Source organism: Medicago sativa, chromosome 3 (genome assembly GCF_051527215.1).
Source record: "Medicago sativa cultivar Bolivia chromosome 3, Bolivia_mono, whole genome shotgun sequence".
Classification (NCBI taxonomy): domain Eukaryota; kingdom Viridiplantae; phylum Streptophyta; class Magnoliopsida; order Fabales; family Fabaceae; genus Medicago; species Medicago sativa.
Genome location: NC_140751.1, coordinates 73,580,893 through 73,594,925, shown reverse-complemented (window position 1 = coordinate 73,594,925; position 14,033 = coordinate 73,580,893). Strand labels below are relative to the sequence as shown.

Here is a 14,033-nt window from a genome sequence, read left to right as displayed (position 1 = left end):
GCTTTTATCATTATCAAATTGGAGTAGAACAATTGGTGAAATTCCGTAGGCCTGATTACTACTATATAAGAAGTGATTGTCTAGTTTTTTTTTTTTTTTTGAGGGAAAGAAGTGAGTGTCTACTGGTATGTGTATTTAATTATTTATATATAAAAATATAAGAAATGCTAACATGTATTTCATTTTCCCTAAAAAAAACAAGTATTTTATTTTTAATTTTGAAGGACCTCAATACTTCAATGTAGAAATTTAGTTTTGAAAATTGTATCAATTTATTTTTTAAAAAATTAAAAAATAAATTTTATCAATAAATGTTTTTTATTTATAGAATCTTTAAAATGTGTCATTAGGTACATGTTAGCAATACCCTGTAAACAAATACACAAACACTCACAATGTTAAAGAACAATAAAAACATAAATTGGTACCCTAAAAGGCATTTGCGGTCACACCTCCCACACACCTTTGGAGCCCCTGGTTTCATTCCTTGTATAATTTTTTTTTACTAATCCTCGTATTAGGGTGGGAATAGGCCAGATCGCCTGTTAAAGGTCTATGACCCCGCCTGCTTAAAATTTGGCTCAGCCTAACTTGTTTATTAAATAGGTTAGACTCAGGCTTTTTAAAAAACTTATTGATTTAAATTGGCCAGGTTAAGACTTATAGAAAAGCCTACTAAACCTATTAGACCAGCCCATATATGTGTAATCATATATACTACATAATATAATACACACATATTAGTTTCTACTAAATAGATGTGCTAACTCTACAAAATTTTATTGGATATACATGCGATATATATATATATATATATGCGCTAATAAAGTGGTGGAAAAATGGATGTACATGTTTCACAAAATTTTATTGACATATTAGTCTTTTAAAAATATATGTTTATTAGCCTTTTATAAATTGGTCAAATGTTATATTTAAAATTGTTAGTACAAATTAGACTTTTAGACAGGCTAATAGGCTATGTCGTAATTTTGAAAAGGCTATATCTGATTAAAATAAAGTTTTAGACAAACTAATAGGTCAGACTTAAACTTTAGTTTTTTCAACTAGGCCTGACCTATTTAAGCAAAGTTCGGTTTGGTGTAGCCTATTCTCACCCTATCGTTTTATACATATTATATATGTTCAATTTGATTTAATATTCAAATGAAATAAAGTTATTGTAGTGGGGTTGTGATAAATTTTGCAGCTGCTGCCAAAGTGCATTCTTTTTTTATGATTACTCCAAAGTGTATTCTGACTCAAGGCAATTAATTCATTAGAGGGGGAATCAACTCAATCAAGCAAAGCTACTTGCATATACTTCCACTAAATAATAATATAGCTTTCATATCTGATTGATAAAAAGCAAAAACTTTAAAACAGGGGACTCTTCAAGATATACTTATCATTTTGCCATTTCTAATGGATTACGTCTTAATCATAATTCTTGCTATTTATAAGGAAGGCCACTTCATACATTTCAAACCATCTCTAAACAATAATCTAACATTTATCATATTTTCTTGAATACAAAGAAATGGAAAAAATAGGTGTTTCTAATTTTGGTAATAAAATGAATAAGGCAGGGCCTTATGTGTTAACGGTGGCACTTCAATTTGGGTTTGCAGGAGCATACATATTCTCCATGGCCAGTCTCAACATGGGAATGAATCGTTTTGTGTTCATTGTTTATCGTAATCTCATTGCTGCAATTGCCCTTGCCCCCTTTGCACTCATTTTTGAAAGGTGCTTGTGCCCTTACTTATTCTGTTTTACAATTATAGATAAATAAATTGTACATGTTTCATTCACTAACTTGGATTCCATGTAGTTGGGATACTCTACATGTATGGAATTAAAATATTGACGGTTGTTCGATTAAGATCAGACATTTTAAATTTTAACTTGATTTTTTGAATCACTCATAAAACAAAATTAAAATGTACATTTTTTAAATCGTCTGATCTTAATCAAATGATAATGTACATTTTTTAAAACCATTAAATCTTAATCGAATGATTATCAATGTTTCCAAGGAGTGAATGGTGAGAATCCCGACAACGGGATATACTTATTGTTTTTCAGAAACAAATGTATCTTGCTTTTTCTTTAAAGATATTTAAGGGTGGAAGAATTAACTTTTTCCTATGCTAATTACCACTTTTCTTACAACTTTGCAGGAAAATTAGGCCAAAGATGACAATGGGTGTCTTTGTGCGGATAATGGCGCTTGCATTTTTGGAGTAATGATTCTAAAACCTATGTAGAGCTAGTTATCAATCATCTTAATCTTAATAATTAAAACATGAATAACTAACTCTAACAACATTCTTTAACGTATTCTTTAATAAAAAAGAGTTCATTAAGAAGTGTATGCATGCACGTATTTTTTATTATTAAGAAGTCTGTTTGAAAATGTGTTTCTAACACTTTATAAGTATGGATAGTCCCCTAAAAAAAATATGGATAGTAGTTCATTGCTATTGATACAATTAAATTAAGAGAAATAAGTATTTCAAGGGCACTTCTTTTAAAATCTAAAAAATAAACTTTTATTTTAAAATTGAGTATTCAATACTTACATACATATGATCATTAAGATGATACAATTAATATGATAAAACTTATATTGAATTACTAACAAAAATTAGGGCAAAAGAGAATTTTGTGTCCAATTCTATCGATAAGTGTTTTTTTTGGACAAAATTCAATCAATAAATATTAGAGAAGTTCACGTTAATATAACTCAGTTGGTATGAATATTACATTATATATATATATGGATAAGATTCGAATAGAATCTCCACTTATTCTCTTTAGATGTAAGATTCTAGCTATTAAGTTAATTGACAAAAAAAAAATGTTAGAAATCACAAAATTAGGAAAAATGTTATTATGTCAATTTTGAAACTTCATATGAATATAGTAAGAAACAAAAAACTTTGTATGAAAATATATTTAAACACACAAAATTGAGTCGGTCAATTAGTTTAGAATAATAAAATTTAAAGATTAATTAATTTTTTTTTAAGAAAAAGATTAATTAATTACTCTTGATCTCTCAACTATTTACACATTTTTAATTAGTTATTTTATCTTTTGTCAAAAACAATATTTCTTTTAACTAAAAACCAAGCGTCTAATTGAGTCCCTCTTATGACCCTATGCAAAAGAGAAATGATATATAAACAACATTTTTTTACAATTTTTGTGACAACTTTTTCTCTCATACTCACATTATGTTTTTATTTTCTCTTTCTCTATTACTTTGGTTTTTGTGTCAATATCTCATTTTCTTTATAAAATTTTGGTTGTTCCAAAAGTTGTCATATAAATGGATGTTTAAATAACACAACTCTATGCAAAAATAGTAAATAATTGGGTCGTTAGATTTTAAAATAATTTTTTATTAGGTTTAAACCCACTTGGGTTGGCCTCGTGGTGTTGACTTAAAACTTTTGAGTGTGTTCATCCTCATGGTCTCATATTTGATTCTCTCTGGCGTCAATTTGCACGACACTTATCCTTTTCTTAACATTTCCCTTTTTAATAATAGACCTACACTTTTTTTTGAACTTAATAATAGACCTACACTTATTTAAATGTATAAAACACAACCCACATTATACTCCCTCCGTTTCAAAATGAATGTTGCTTTCAGTTTCCAATGCAATAATAACTTTTTCTTTTCAATTGTACCCTCCAATTAATACTCTGCACACTACTTTCAAAATATTACTTTTAAAACTAACCAATAGTTAATAAGGATAATTTGGTAAAATAACCATTTTCTTTCTTTTAATCATTGCATTTCTTAATATGTGTGTAAACACCTAAAACGACACTCATTTTAAAACGGAGGAAGTATTTAATTGTTTTTGATCAATATTTTTGACAAGCATAACCAAACACAAAGTGAATCAGTAATCAATAATGTGTATGTATTGCTTACGTGCACGTAAAAAATTTGTCTCAATTGGAATTATTTTTGATGATGATGTATTGTAACGTACCATTTGGTATTATTTTAGGCCAGTGATAGATCAAGGATTTACTTTCTTGGGGATGCAATATACATCGGCTTCATTTGCTTCTGCTTTGATGAATGCTGTTCCTTCCGTTACCTTTGTGCTAGCCGTAATTTTCAGGTAACCAAATTATAGGTTCTCCTAATATATTAAAATTAAAGGTCTTGGTAACGTGTGTCCTAAGGCTACATGTTAACATTTCCGAAGAATTAATGCCAAAAAAATCTTATACCACCATTAACTTGTGTTATAATCAATGTATCAGGATTGAACGTGTAAATATGAAAGAGATACGAAGCATAGCAAAAGTGATTGGGACATTAGTAACCTTTGCAGGGGCATTGATGATGATACTTTACAAAGGCCCACAAATTCACCTTTTCTATTCTCCAAAAACAGCACATAATTCTGGAAGTCACGACACGCAAACTCTCAAACATTGGGTCTCAGGAACACTCTTTCTAATGATGGGTTGTGTGGCTTGGTCATCTTTCTTCATTTTACAGGCAACTATTATTCCCCTTTTTTTTATGAAAGTGTTTTTTTTTTTTTTTTCAATTTTCATACGTATCATGAATAATAAAGTGTGTTATGTGTGTATAAATTGCAGTCAGTAACGTTGAAAAAGTATCCAGCAGAAATGTCACTATCAACCTTAATATGCTTAATTGGTGCCATGCAAACTAGTGTGGTGGCATTCATTGCTGAGCGTCACTCTGGTCTTGAGGTTTGGGCTATTGGTTGGGACTTTAGACTATATGGTCCTCTCTACACGGTACTCTATTAATCTCAAATACCCTAACTTTTTTCATATATATATAATATACTAATGTAAAAGAATAGAATGTCTACCAAGGAGATTGAGTTTAGACTTCACAACATGACAGACAAATGGTCGAATTTCATTTTAGTATCCACAGTTAATATCTGATACGTCTCAAATAGGATGACCTCCAACGGGGAGCCTATTGCAAATGCAATGAAAAAGATAAATAATTAAATAATTGTTGATTTTTGGTCAAACAATTGTTCATATTTTTCAAAGACTTCTTATTTTTCCACCCTATTGATTTATTGCGTGTCCTATTTTGTTCGGGTTATATAATCCGAACGGTGTAAACACCTATAAAAACCTCCAAAACACGTTAGAATGTTTCGGATTTTAGAATCTGAATAGGGTGCGCGAGAAACTTATAAAGTGGAAAAAGTAACAGCCTTTTCCATTCCAAATGAAGTAGCTGTTTAAATTGGGTCACACCAACACCAGACAGTGACAGGATTTAGGCCCAAACCATATTTTTGTAAACTAGGCACAAACGAGTTATTTCAGAACAACATACTGAAAAGATTAAATTATTTTCCAATCAAAATTATGCTTTATTTTAATATATGGGGATTAACATTGATGTAATTACCAAATTTATAATCTTAATTACATAAAATTAATAATTAAGTATTTTCATAACAATATTCTAAATTGAAAATACATCAGTACAAAATCTTATGAACAATGAAATAAACACTATCATGCAATTGTTTTCTTAATTATTTTTTATATTATTGATATTATATATTTCACATATAAATTGCAACTAATAATTATTTTCAATGAATTTAAAAATTTCAGGGAATAATTACCTCAGGAATAGCGTATTATGTGCAAGGATTGGTATTTCAAAGCAGAGGACCAGTATTTTATACAGCATTTAACCCCCTTTGTATGATCATCACTTGTGCTTTAGGTTCCTTCCTTTTTGCAGAGCAACTCCACTTGGGAAGGTAACTTCTAATATTCCTCTTCTTTCTTATAAAAGTTTGATCAACCTAGTGATCATCACTTGTGTTCGGTGTGTCTGTAACTGAACCATCACGAGTTTGATAAAATCAAGATGGTCCTGTCACAGACACGGACATTGAACACGACACAGACACCAATAATAATTTGATAAATGACATAATTAAATGTAATCAGAGGTGATGTTCTCAATTTGTTGATTACAGTATCATTGGAGCCCTGATTATTGCAGTGGGTCTATATTCTGTGGTGTGGGGTAAAGCAAAAGACTATTCATCAGACACTACTCCTATGCCACCATCACCAGTTGCAATGAAGCAAACTGAGAAACAACTTCCAATTACTTCATCTGATGTCTAACATGAATAAATTATGAATAGTGTGCTGCTGCTGCCTTAATTATGAATCTGCAATTATTTCATGCTTGTGTTTTGGTTTACACATTCTGAAGAATATATTATGAATTTTGGTTTACTACAGGCAGTGTATACATGCACATTCTCAAAGTATATGTACTTTTCATTTGAAGATGTTTTTGTGTGGAACCGTGTATTGTCATTTTGCGTTCATTACCCTTTTATTTTTTCCTATTTGAAAATGACAAAATTAATGGCTACTTTATTTCATTTTCACTTTCTTATTTAATTAACAAGATGTACGAAACAAATCCTCCACATTCCTCAACCAATGTAAAGAATATAAATAAAAGCATTTTCAAAATTTGCGACTTTAATTGAATATTTATACACCGAAATCATAGTAATGAAAATGTATAATTCTTTTGAAAAATAAAGATGATCTTTACCGAATCTTAAAACATCCACAATCAATATTCTTCTCCTAGTTAGCATCAGCTAAATAAACATAAACATGGCCATTGATTGCATATATAAAAAGTGAAATGGAAATAATATTGATTGAGGTTTATATAGCTAATATGTGTATAAGTTTTCTAATTGGCTATATAAGCCTCGTAATCAATATTATTTCCATTTCACTTTCTATATTTTTCTCCCAATTATAAGTTCTATGAGTATCAGAGAGATAATTATTTTGCAACTTTCTGAAATTTTCTTTTGAAACTTGATGATTTGTTTTTTCTTTAATCTAGCTTCTATCCATAAAGAAAATGGACGGTTAAACAAAATTATTTCCTTTTACCTAAATGAACATTATAGCTTTCTATTCACAAAAACAATAGAAGCATTCGAAATTCATTTTTCTTAGTATAATTGGTATAATTGGCATTCTAGCTTCTGTCCATATATAAAGTAAACATATGGTTAAGCTAAATTCCTTTTTTATTTTTTTCAGCTAATTGACATTTTTGCTTCTATCCTTCAGGATATTGGATAGTTAAACAATCAAAATTAATTATTTTTGGGATAGTTAACATTTTAGCCTATCTCCATAAAAAAAAGATGATTATACATATTTTAGTCGATATATTTAACCATTTCATATACTTTTGTGTCGATATTTTTTGGAATTTATTTTTTGTATTTCCCAAATCAGAAATGTTGTAAACATCTTCTGGCTTGCGGGAGGCTATAAGAGCTATAAAAGTTAATTACATATTAGTTAGATAAGTTAGAAGTTAGTTGGTCTAATTGGCTATATAAAGCTAAATGCACTACTTGATGTAACATCCTCTCATAATCAATATTATTTCCATTTTATTTTTCTATACTTTCCTCTCAATTATGAATTCTATCAAGAATTACTTCGTACATTATTTAATTTGTAATTTTTTTTACAGGTGGCTACTGACCGAGACAACTTCATATTGTCTTTCTCCATCTAGTCATCAGTAATACTGATGATACTATCTTTAATTTGTCCCTAATTATTTTTGTCATATGTTCTAATTAGCCACCCACTAATCCACAATTTAAAGCTACTCTATTTTCTCGAAAGAGTTAGTAGAAACATCTTAAATAGCCAATGGCCATATATACTTTTGGCATGAATTAATATTAATGTCATGTGAATTAGAAAGCACTAACAAAATGATAGTGACATATAATAATCTATCGTGCATGGCTGATAGGAAACTAACAACTATGTACAGTTTAAAATAACTTTTCCCTCATTTTATTTCTTCATATTATGTTATATATATGATTAAAAATAGCAAAATCATTTTGATATGTCGATGAGAAACGGGATCGAATTATTTTCAGTTTTCACCACATACATGTTTTCAGTTTCTAGCCACATGTTTATATTGCTGTTTATATTGCATGCTGAATAGGAAGCAACTATAAGGTCTGCCTAGTAAATCAGAAAAGGGATGCTGTATAAAGTGCTAGGGTTGAAGTCAAAGGAATGCTAGCAAGTTGAAAACAAGCTACAATTTCTGATGTTGTGTTGCATATTTATATTACACGTGCAACGAAAAAATGTCAACGGGTGGCTAATTCAAAAACAAGTTGCAAATTTTTTATTCTTTGGTTGGTCGCATGAAATGCATATGTATTTGGATGTCTTGTATGCAGGCTAGCAGTAGGATAAACATGTCTTGTATGCAAGGCAAACCGATGAAATTCTATGGTCGCACAACAAAGAGTACATAAAGTTGCAAAAACAGAAAAATAAATTGATCTGTATAGAGGAAACTTAGATTTTTTTAAATGCTTGGCCTACATGTGCATAGTCTAGCCTATAAAATTTGTGTACACCCTGTCGATTTCATTCATGTTAAGAGTATCACATTAGATAAATCTTCATCTTATAAGTTGGTTTTGTAAAATTGAGTCAAAATTTTAACCATTGATTTTGGAAAATCCCGTTATCAGACCTAATTAAATTTCATCGGATTGAATTGAGTTAAAATTCCATATTCCACAAAATACAAGGATTAAGATGGACAAAATATCAGAAATTGAGTGCAACTCCCGGGAGGGCGTGGTTATAGAAACTAAACATATATTAAAATCACCAACACAACCCACCTTGCCCATTAACAATTAATCGAGTGCAACTACGCCTCAATCATTTCTTTTTTACCAAAGCAAAGTTAACTATTATCATTAATCAACCAATGTTCAATACATGAAGGATAAAAATTAAAAATACGGTGACTAGCCCAAAGGCTGCCATAGCTAAAGTATGTTTGTCTCCTAACAAACTTCACCTCGAAGTTCTGATAAATAATACTAGAAACAATAGCATCACCATGGTCCGAAGACGATAGAGCTTGCACTAGAGTAGCTGAATCGAACTCGAAGACAACCCGGTCCCATCTGTGCACATCAGCAAAGTGAATGACATCGAGTAAGGCTACTGTCTCCCCCTCCAACACTGTCATATTTGTCCGCTGACATTTTGTTTAAGCCAAAATAAATTGCCCACGGGAGTCTCTAACACAACACGCAAAAGATGTAAGATGGTTACTGACATAGAACGTGGCATCCACATTGCACTTCAACCACGTCCTGCACAGTTTCTCTCAAACTGAGATGTTGCCTTGCACTCTATTCTGCACGTGTTGCACAACCGGTGGTGAGGGCTGTTTATGAATCTCTTGTCATTGTTGTCATGCATCTAGTGTTGTCTTTCCAATGCTTGTTGAAGTATGATGAACGTCATTCCAAATGACATCATTGCGAGCTGCCCAAATTTGCCAAAGAAGTAAAGTCACCCGACCAGCAATGTCTCGGCTTGCTGAACATCATATGTCAAAAACAAAATTTGCCAAACTGCTCTCAGTTCCAACTCGCGTTTGCAGCACAGTCAAAAGTCTTGTCCAATACCAACACAATTTAACTTTTGATGGTTATTGAGCAACTCTAGTTCATTGAGTGTGTGTAATTTTGAGTCATATAGAAAATATGTGAAAAACTAGAGTAAGAAAGCTCAGAGATTGTTAATGTTGAAAATATTTGGAAATATAATTCATAGTACTGTTAGTTAGTTAGACTTAGAGAGTAACTAATTCAATTAGTGGTAGTTGTTATACAGCCATATGTGAATACAAGTGATATACGTACTATAAATTAGAAGAAGATGGGCCACTTGCACATTACGCAAGCATTCAATAAAATTTGGATTCTATCGTTCATTCTCTTAGAAAATACTCTAATATCATTTCAATGTGTGTGGGTGTTGCAAGGGAAGAGATTCTCTTTCAACAAGGGACTAAAATAATTATAAAAAAAAATAAAAAAAATAAACTTATGGACGAAAAATCAATTTTTAGCAAGTTATAATTATAGAATCTTAATTAATTTATTTATTTTGGTTTAAACTAGTGCAATGTGTGTGGTGCATATTGAAGCTCAAGATTCCACTTACAGGTGGCTTAGCATACGTACGTGGGTGGACGCGTCATGCATGGTGGCATGGTGCGCATTCAAATTCTATTAAGTGGCCACTGAGTTCTCCACCTGTAATTATGAGGGTAAATTAGAGAGCAAATTCTATGGTACATCCAATATATTTGAGTGTACCGGTACACTTATTTTTTAAATTAATAGTTAAATGATTTGTTTTTGAAGAAAAATATTATTTTTTTATAATTTATAATTATAATAACTAAATCTTATTTATCAAAAGTGTCAACGAAATAAAATTAATTTTTTTTGAATTTTTATCACTAACATTGATTATTTTTTTACGATAATATGTAAAAAATTACTATAATTCTTATAAACAATGAAATGATGTTTTTTCTTATGAAATGATATTCTTTAAAATATAAATATTGACAAATAGCTATTTATTATATAAAAATGATCGTTAATTTATAAAATTTTGAAGCAATAGTACTGGTACACCTCACTTTGTGAGTGTACCATAGAAGTTTCCTAATTAGAGAGGGGTCCATTGTATATACTGAAATATGTATATAATAAATGTGAGATTTGGTCATTCCTTCCGAGGACAAATAAAATATGATCTGAATATGTGTTTATAAGTGGGGATAATTATCACCTAATAAATTGATTTTGTGTAGTTGTGTTAGGTCCAACCACGATTTTTAAGAATTTTAAATTTATATTTTCGTTGATGCAGCTCAGCCACCTCAAACCGGGATCTAAGTAAAAACTTATATTTTTGTTGTTGGTGCAGCTCAGCCACCTCAGATCAAGATCTAAGCTAAAATAACTCAAAAGCTGACAACTTATGCTTATGCTGACATAGACAATAACGTGGGTTTTTGAGTCTATAGCGCAGAGTATCTACAATGGAATTCATTAATGAGTATTTACGGGCAAAGATAAATGAAAAATAAAATGTTGAATGAGCGTCGAGAATGATGTGTTCAAATATTGTTGTTTGCTCTTTTAAAGTGAGTTTCCTAAGTATTGACAACTCATTTCATAATTTTTTAATGTTACCATTGTTTTTGCTCTTTTAAAGTGAGTTTTTTTCATAATTTTTTTAATGTAACCATTAAATCAATGTTCAATATTCAACTCAACAAATAATTTTTTTTATAAATTTAGTCCCATAAATAACTTTATATTATAAGATTTTAATAAAACTTATTCATTTTATACAATTTATCAAGAGAGGCCTAAAAAAAGTGAAGAGAAACATTGTACTCCCATTGTCAACATTTTTTATCAACACTCAAAATGTTTAGCCACAATAAAAGTGAATAGATGAATCACAAGATATTATGGATGTTCTTGTATTGTTATACATAAAATACATGGTGAGGTCTTCTTTATTGTCATGACATTTAATGTTCACTGATCTAAGCTTATCCAATTCAGAATGGAGATCAGGTAGTGTGTGATAAAAAAAAAAAGTCTTAATATTCTTTTCAGGATAATTTCTTTGATACCTCGAGTTTTTGGTGAGTACCAATATTTGGTAGATATATTAATTTGAAATTTAATTTCATTTTAAAATAATATTAAATAATTGAATATTGGATAATATACTAAACAAAGCCTTAGAATGCTGAGTACATTGTTACCAAAAAAAAGAATGCTGAGTACACTAAGATTTTAGATGCATAGCCACTTACAGCTTGTGTGCGCATGTGCCTAACATTAGTACAATAGTGCTAACTGTTAAAATAACTATATGCCCCCATCATTACTAAGTAAAAGAAATTATTCATCTTACCAAACTAAAATTAGTACAATTATTTAATATCTCATTTATTGATAAATTGAACAATGAGTCATAATATTTCAATGCAATTTTAATTAGTTTTTATTATTGTGCAATAATAGTTGCATTATTCTCAAGTTAATAACTTCTATTTTGTATTTACGAAAATGTATGAGATTAGTTTATAACACGTTTGAAAGTTTATCAATACTTTTGGTAAAAAGAACAAAAAATATTGGCACTTTTGTTTTTTATAAAAAAGATCAGAGGAAGTATAATTGTAGATGTTTATTTTACTTTCATCTTAAAGAAACCCAAATAATAAGTTTTAATTTTTTGGTAAAATAATAATTTTAGTACAACAGTGTATGAATATTGCCCCCGTAATCTTAAACCTGTGACTCCGCCACTGCATGTAGCAAGGATATGGTTTTAGTGAGTATATATCACATGATTAATTTATACACATTAAATATAGATGAGTGGTGAATTAGAGGTTCGAACTCGCATTTTAATATATTTAATGTTCATACGACTTTTTTTTTTTGAAAGAAATGTTCATACGACTTTTATCGTCGAAGTTGTATTTCTATGACAAAACTATGCAAGGAGAAGTAATAAAAAAAAATAAGGATAATTGATAAATTTGTCTTGTACAGCATTTTTTAGTTTTAACATAAATAATTGAAATATAATATACTACTAGATGATATATAATTGAAATATTTTTTAGTCATACTAATAAACTTTTTTTTTACAAAGACTGTGATGGACCTTTTTTTACTTTTTTTTACAATGACCTTTTTCTTCTTCGTGGTAATTAATTAACAGTAAAATAAAAGAATACTCCATTCGGTCACATTTATAAGCAAAAGATGACTTTTTAGATACAATGAATAATTAATGTATCTGGTCACATTTATGGGTTAGATACATTGATTATTGAATGTATCTAAAAAATTGTTTTTTATTTATAAATATGATCGGAGGAAGTATGTCATAAAAAAAGTAAAATAAAAGAAAACATAGATGAATGTGATAATTACGAATTGAATGTAGCACGAAAGTCAATGGTTTGTCAGATGGAAATGTGTCAAAAAAATGTGTGTTATTTGAACAACCATTTACTCCCTCCGGTCACTATTATAAACAAACCTTTTAGATTCATTCAATAAATGATGTATGTAGTCTATATATAGACCACATACATCATTTATTGAATGAACCTAAAAAGTCAATTTTTGCTTATAATAGTGACCGGAGGGAGTATGTGACAACTTTTATGATAACCATAAATTTACAAAGAAAAGTAGACATTGACACAGAAATCAAAGTAATAGAATTAGAAAGTAATAACATAATGTGAGTATGAGAGAGAAAAATTGTCATAAAAGTTGTCGAAAAATGGTTCTACAAATATCATTTTTCGTAAAAAAAAAATGACTATGAAAATGGATAGCGGTTATCTTTGTCCTTTTCTTTGTTAAGGATTATGTCACTATAAACTATCTAAAGAAGTTTGGAACGTTAAATAGCTTACATTTTTTTTAATTTATAAAATTTATTCATAAAAGTAATTATGTAAAATTATATTTCTTATGAATAATATGTAGATATAATATATATGATTTTATATGTCCTCGTGAGCTTAGCTCAGTTGGTTTGGACAATGCATAATAATATATACAAGGTTCGGGGTTCAAATCCCGGCCACCACAAAAAAAAATATGATTTTATAATTTATCGGGGTTCAAATCCCGGCCACCACAAAAAAAATATATGATTTTATACATATTATCGGGGTTCAAATCCCGGCCACCACAAAAAAAATATATGATTTTATACATATAAATATTTTTTATTTAGGGCCACCCGGGGTTCAAATCCCGGCCACCACAAAAAAAAAAAATATATGATTTTATACATATAAATATTTTTTATTTAGTTAACAATTTTAGGTACCTGTATCAATCATACTTATTCGGGGTTCAAATTTCGGCCACCACAAAAAAAAATATATATGATTTTATACATATAAATATTTTTTATTTAGTTAACAATTTTAGGTACCTGTATCCATCATACTTAAAATGGACCTTACTACAGTAAAAAAATAATGTAAAACCAGTAAACCAGCCTAT

The 14,033-nt window shown here is 29.5% G+C and overlaps 1 protein-coding gene across 1 annotated transcript; it reads left to right on the top strand.

Annotated features, from left to right (window-relative positions):
* Window positions 1-1,482: 1,482 nt before the first annotated feature.
* On the top strand, window positions 1,483-6,353 carry LOC146940036 (WAT1-related protein At4g08290-like). Its single transcript, XM_085753616.1, has 7 exons — window positions 1,483-1,746; window positions 2,181-2,243; window positions 4,032-4,148; window positions 4,294-4,534; window positions 4,639-4,803; window positions 5,656-5,807; window positions 6,030-6,353. The coding sequence occupies exons 1-7, from the start codon at window positions 1,538-1,540 to the stop codon at window positions 6,181-6,183; spliced, it is 1,101 nt and encodes a 366-aa protein (XP_085609742.1). The 5' UTR covers window positions 1,483-1,537; the 3' UTR covers window positions 6,184-6,353.
* The last annotated feature ends 7,680 nt before the right edge of the window (window positions 6,354-14,033 follow it).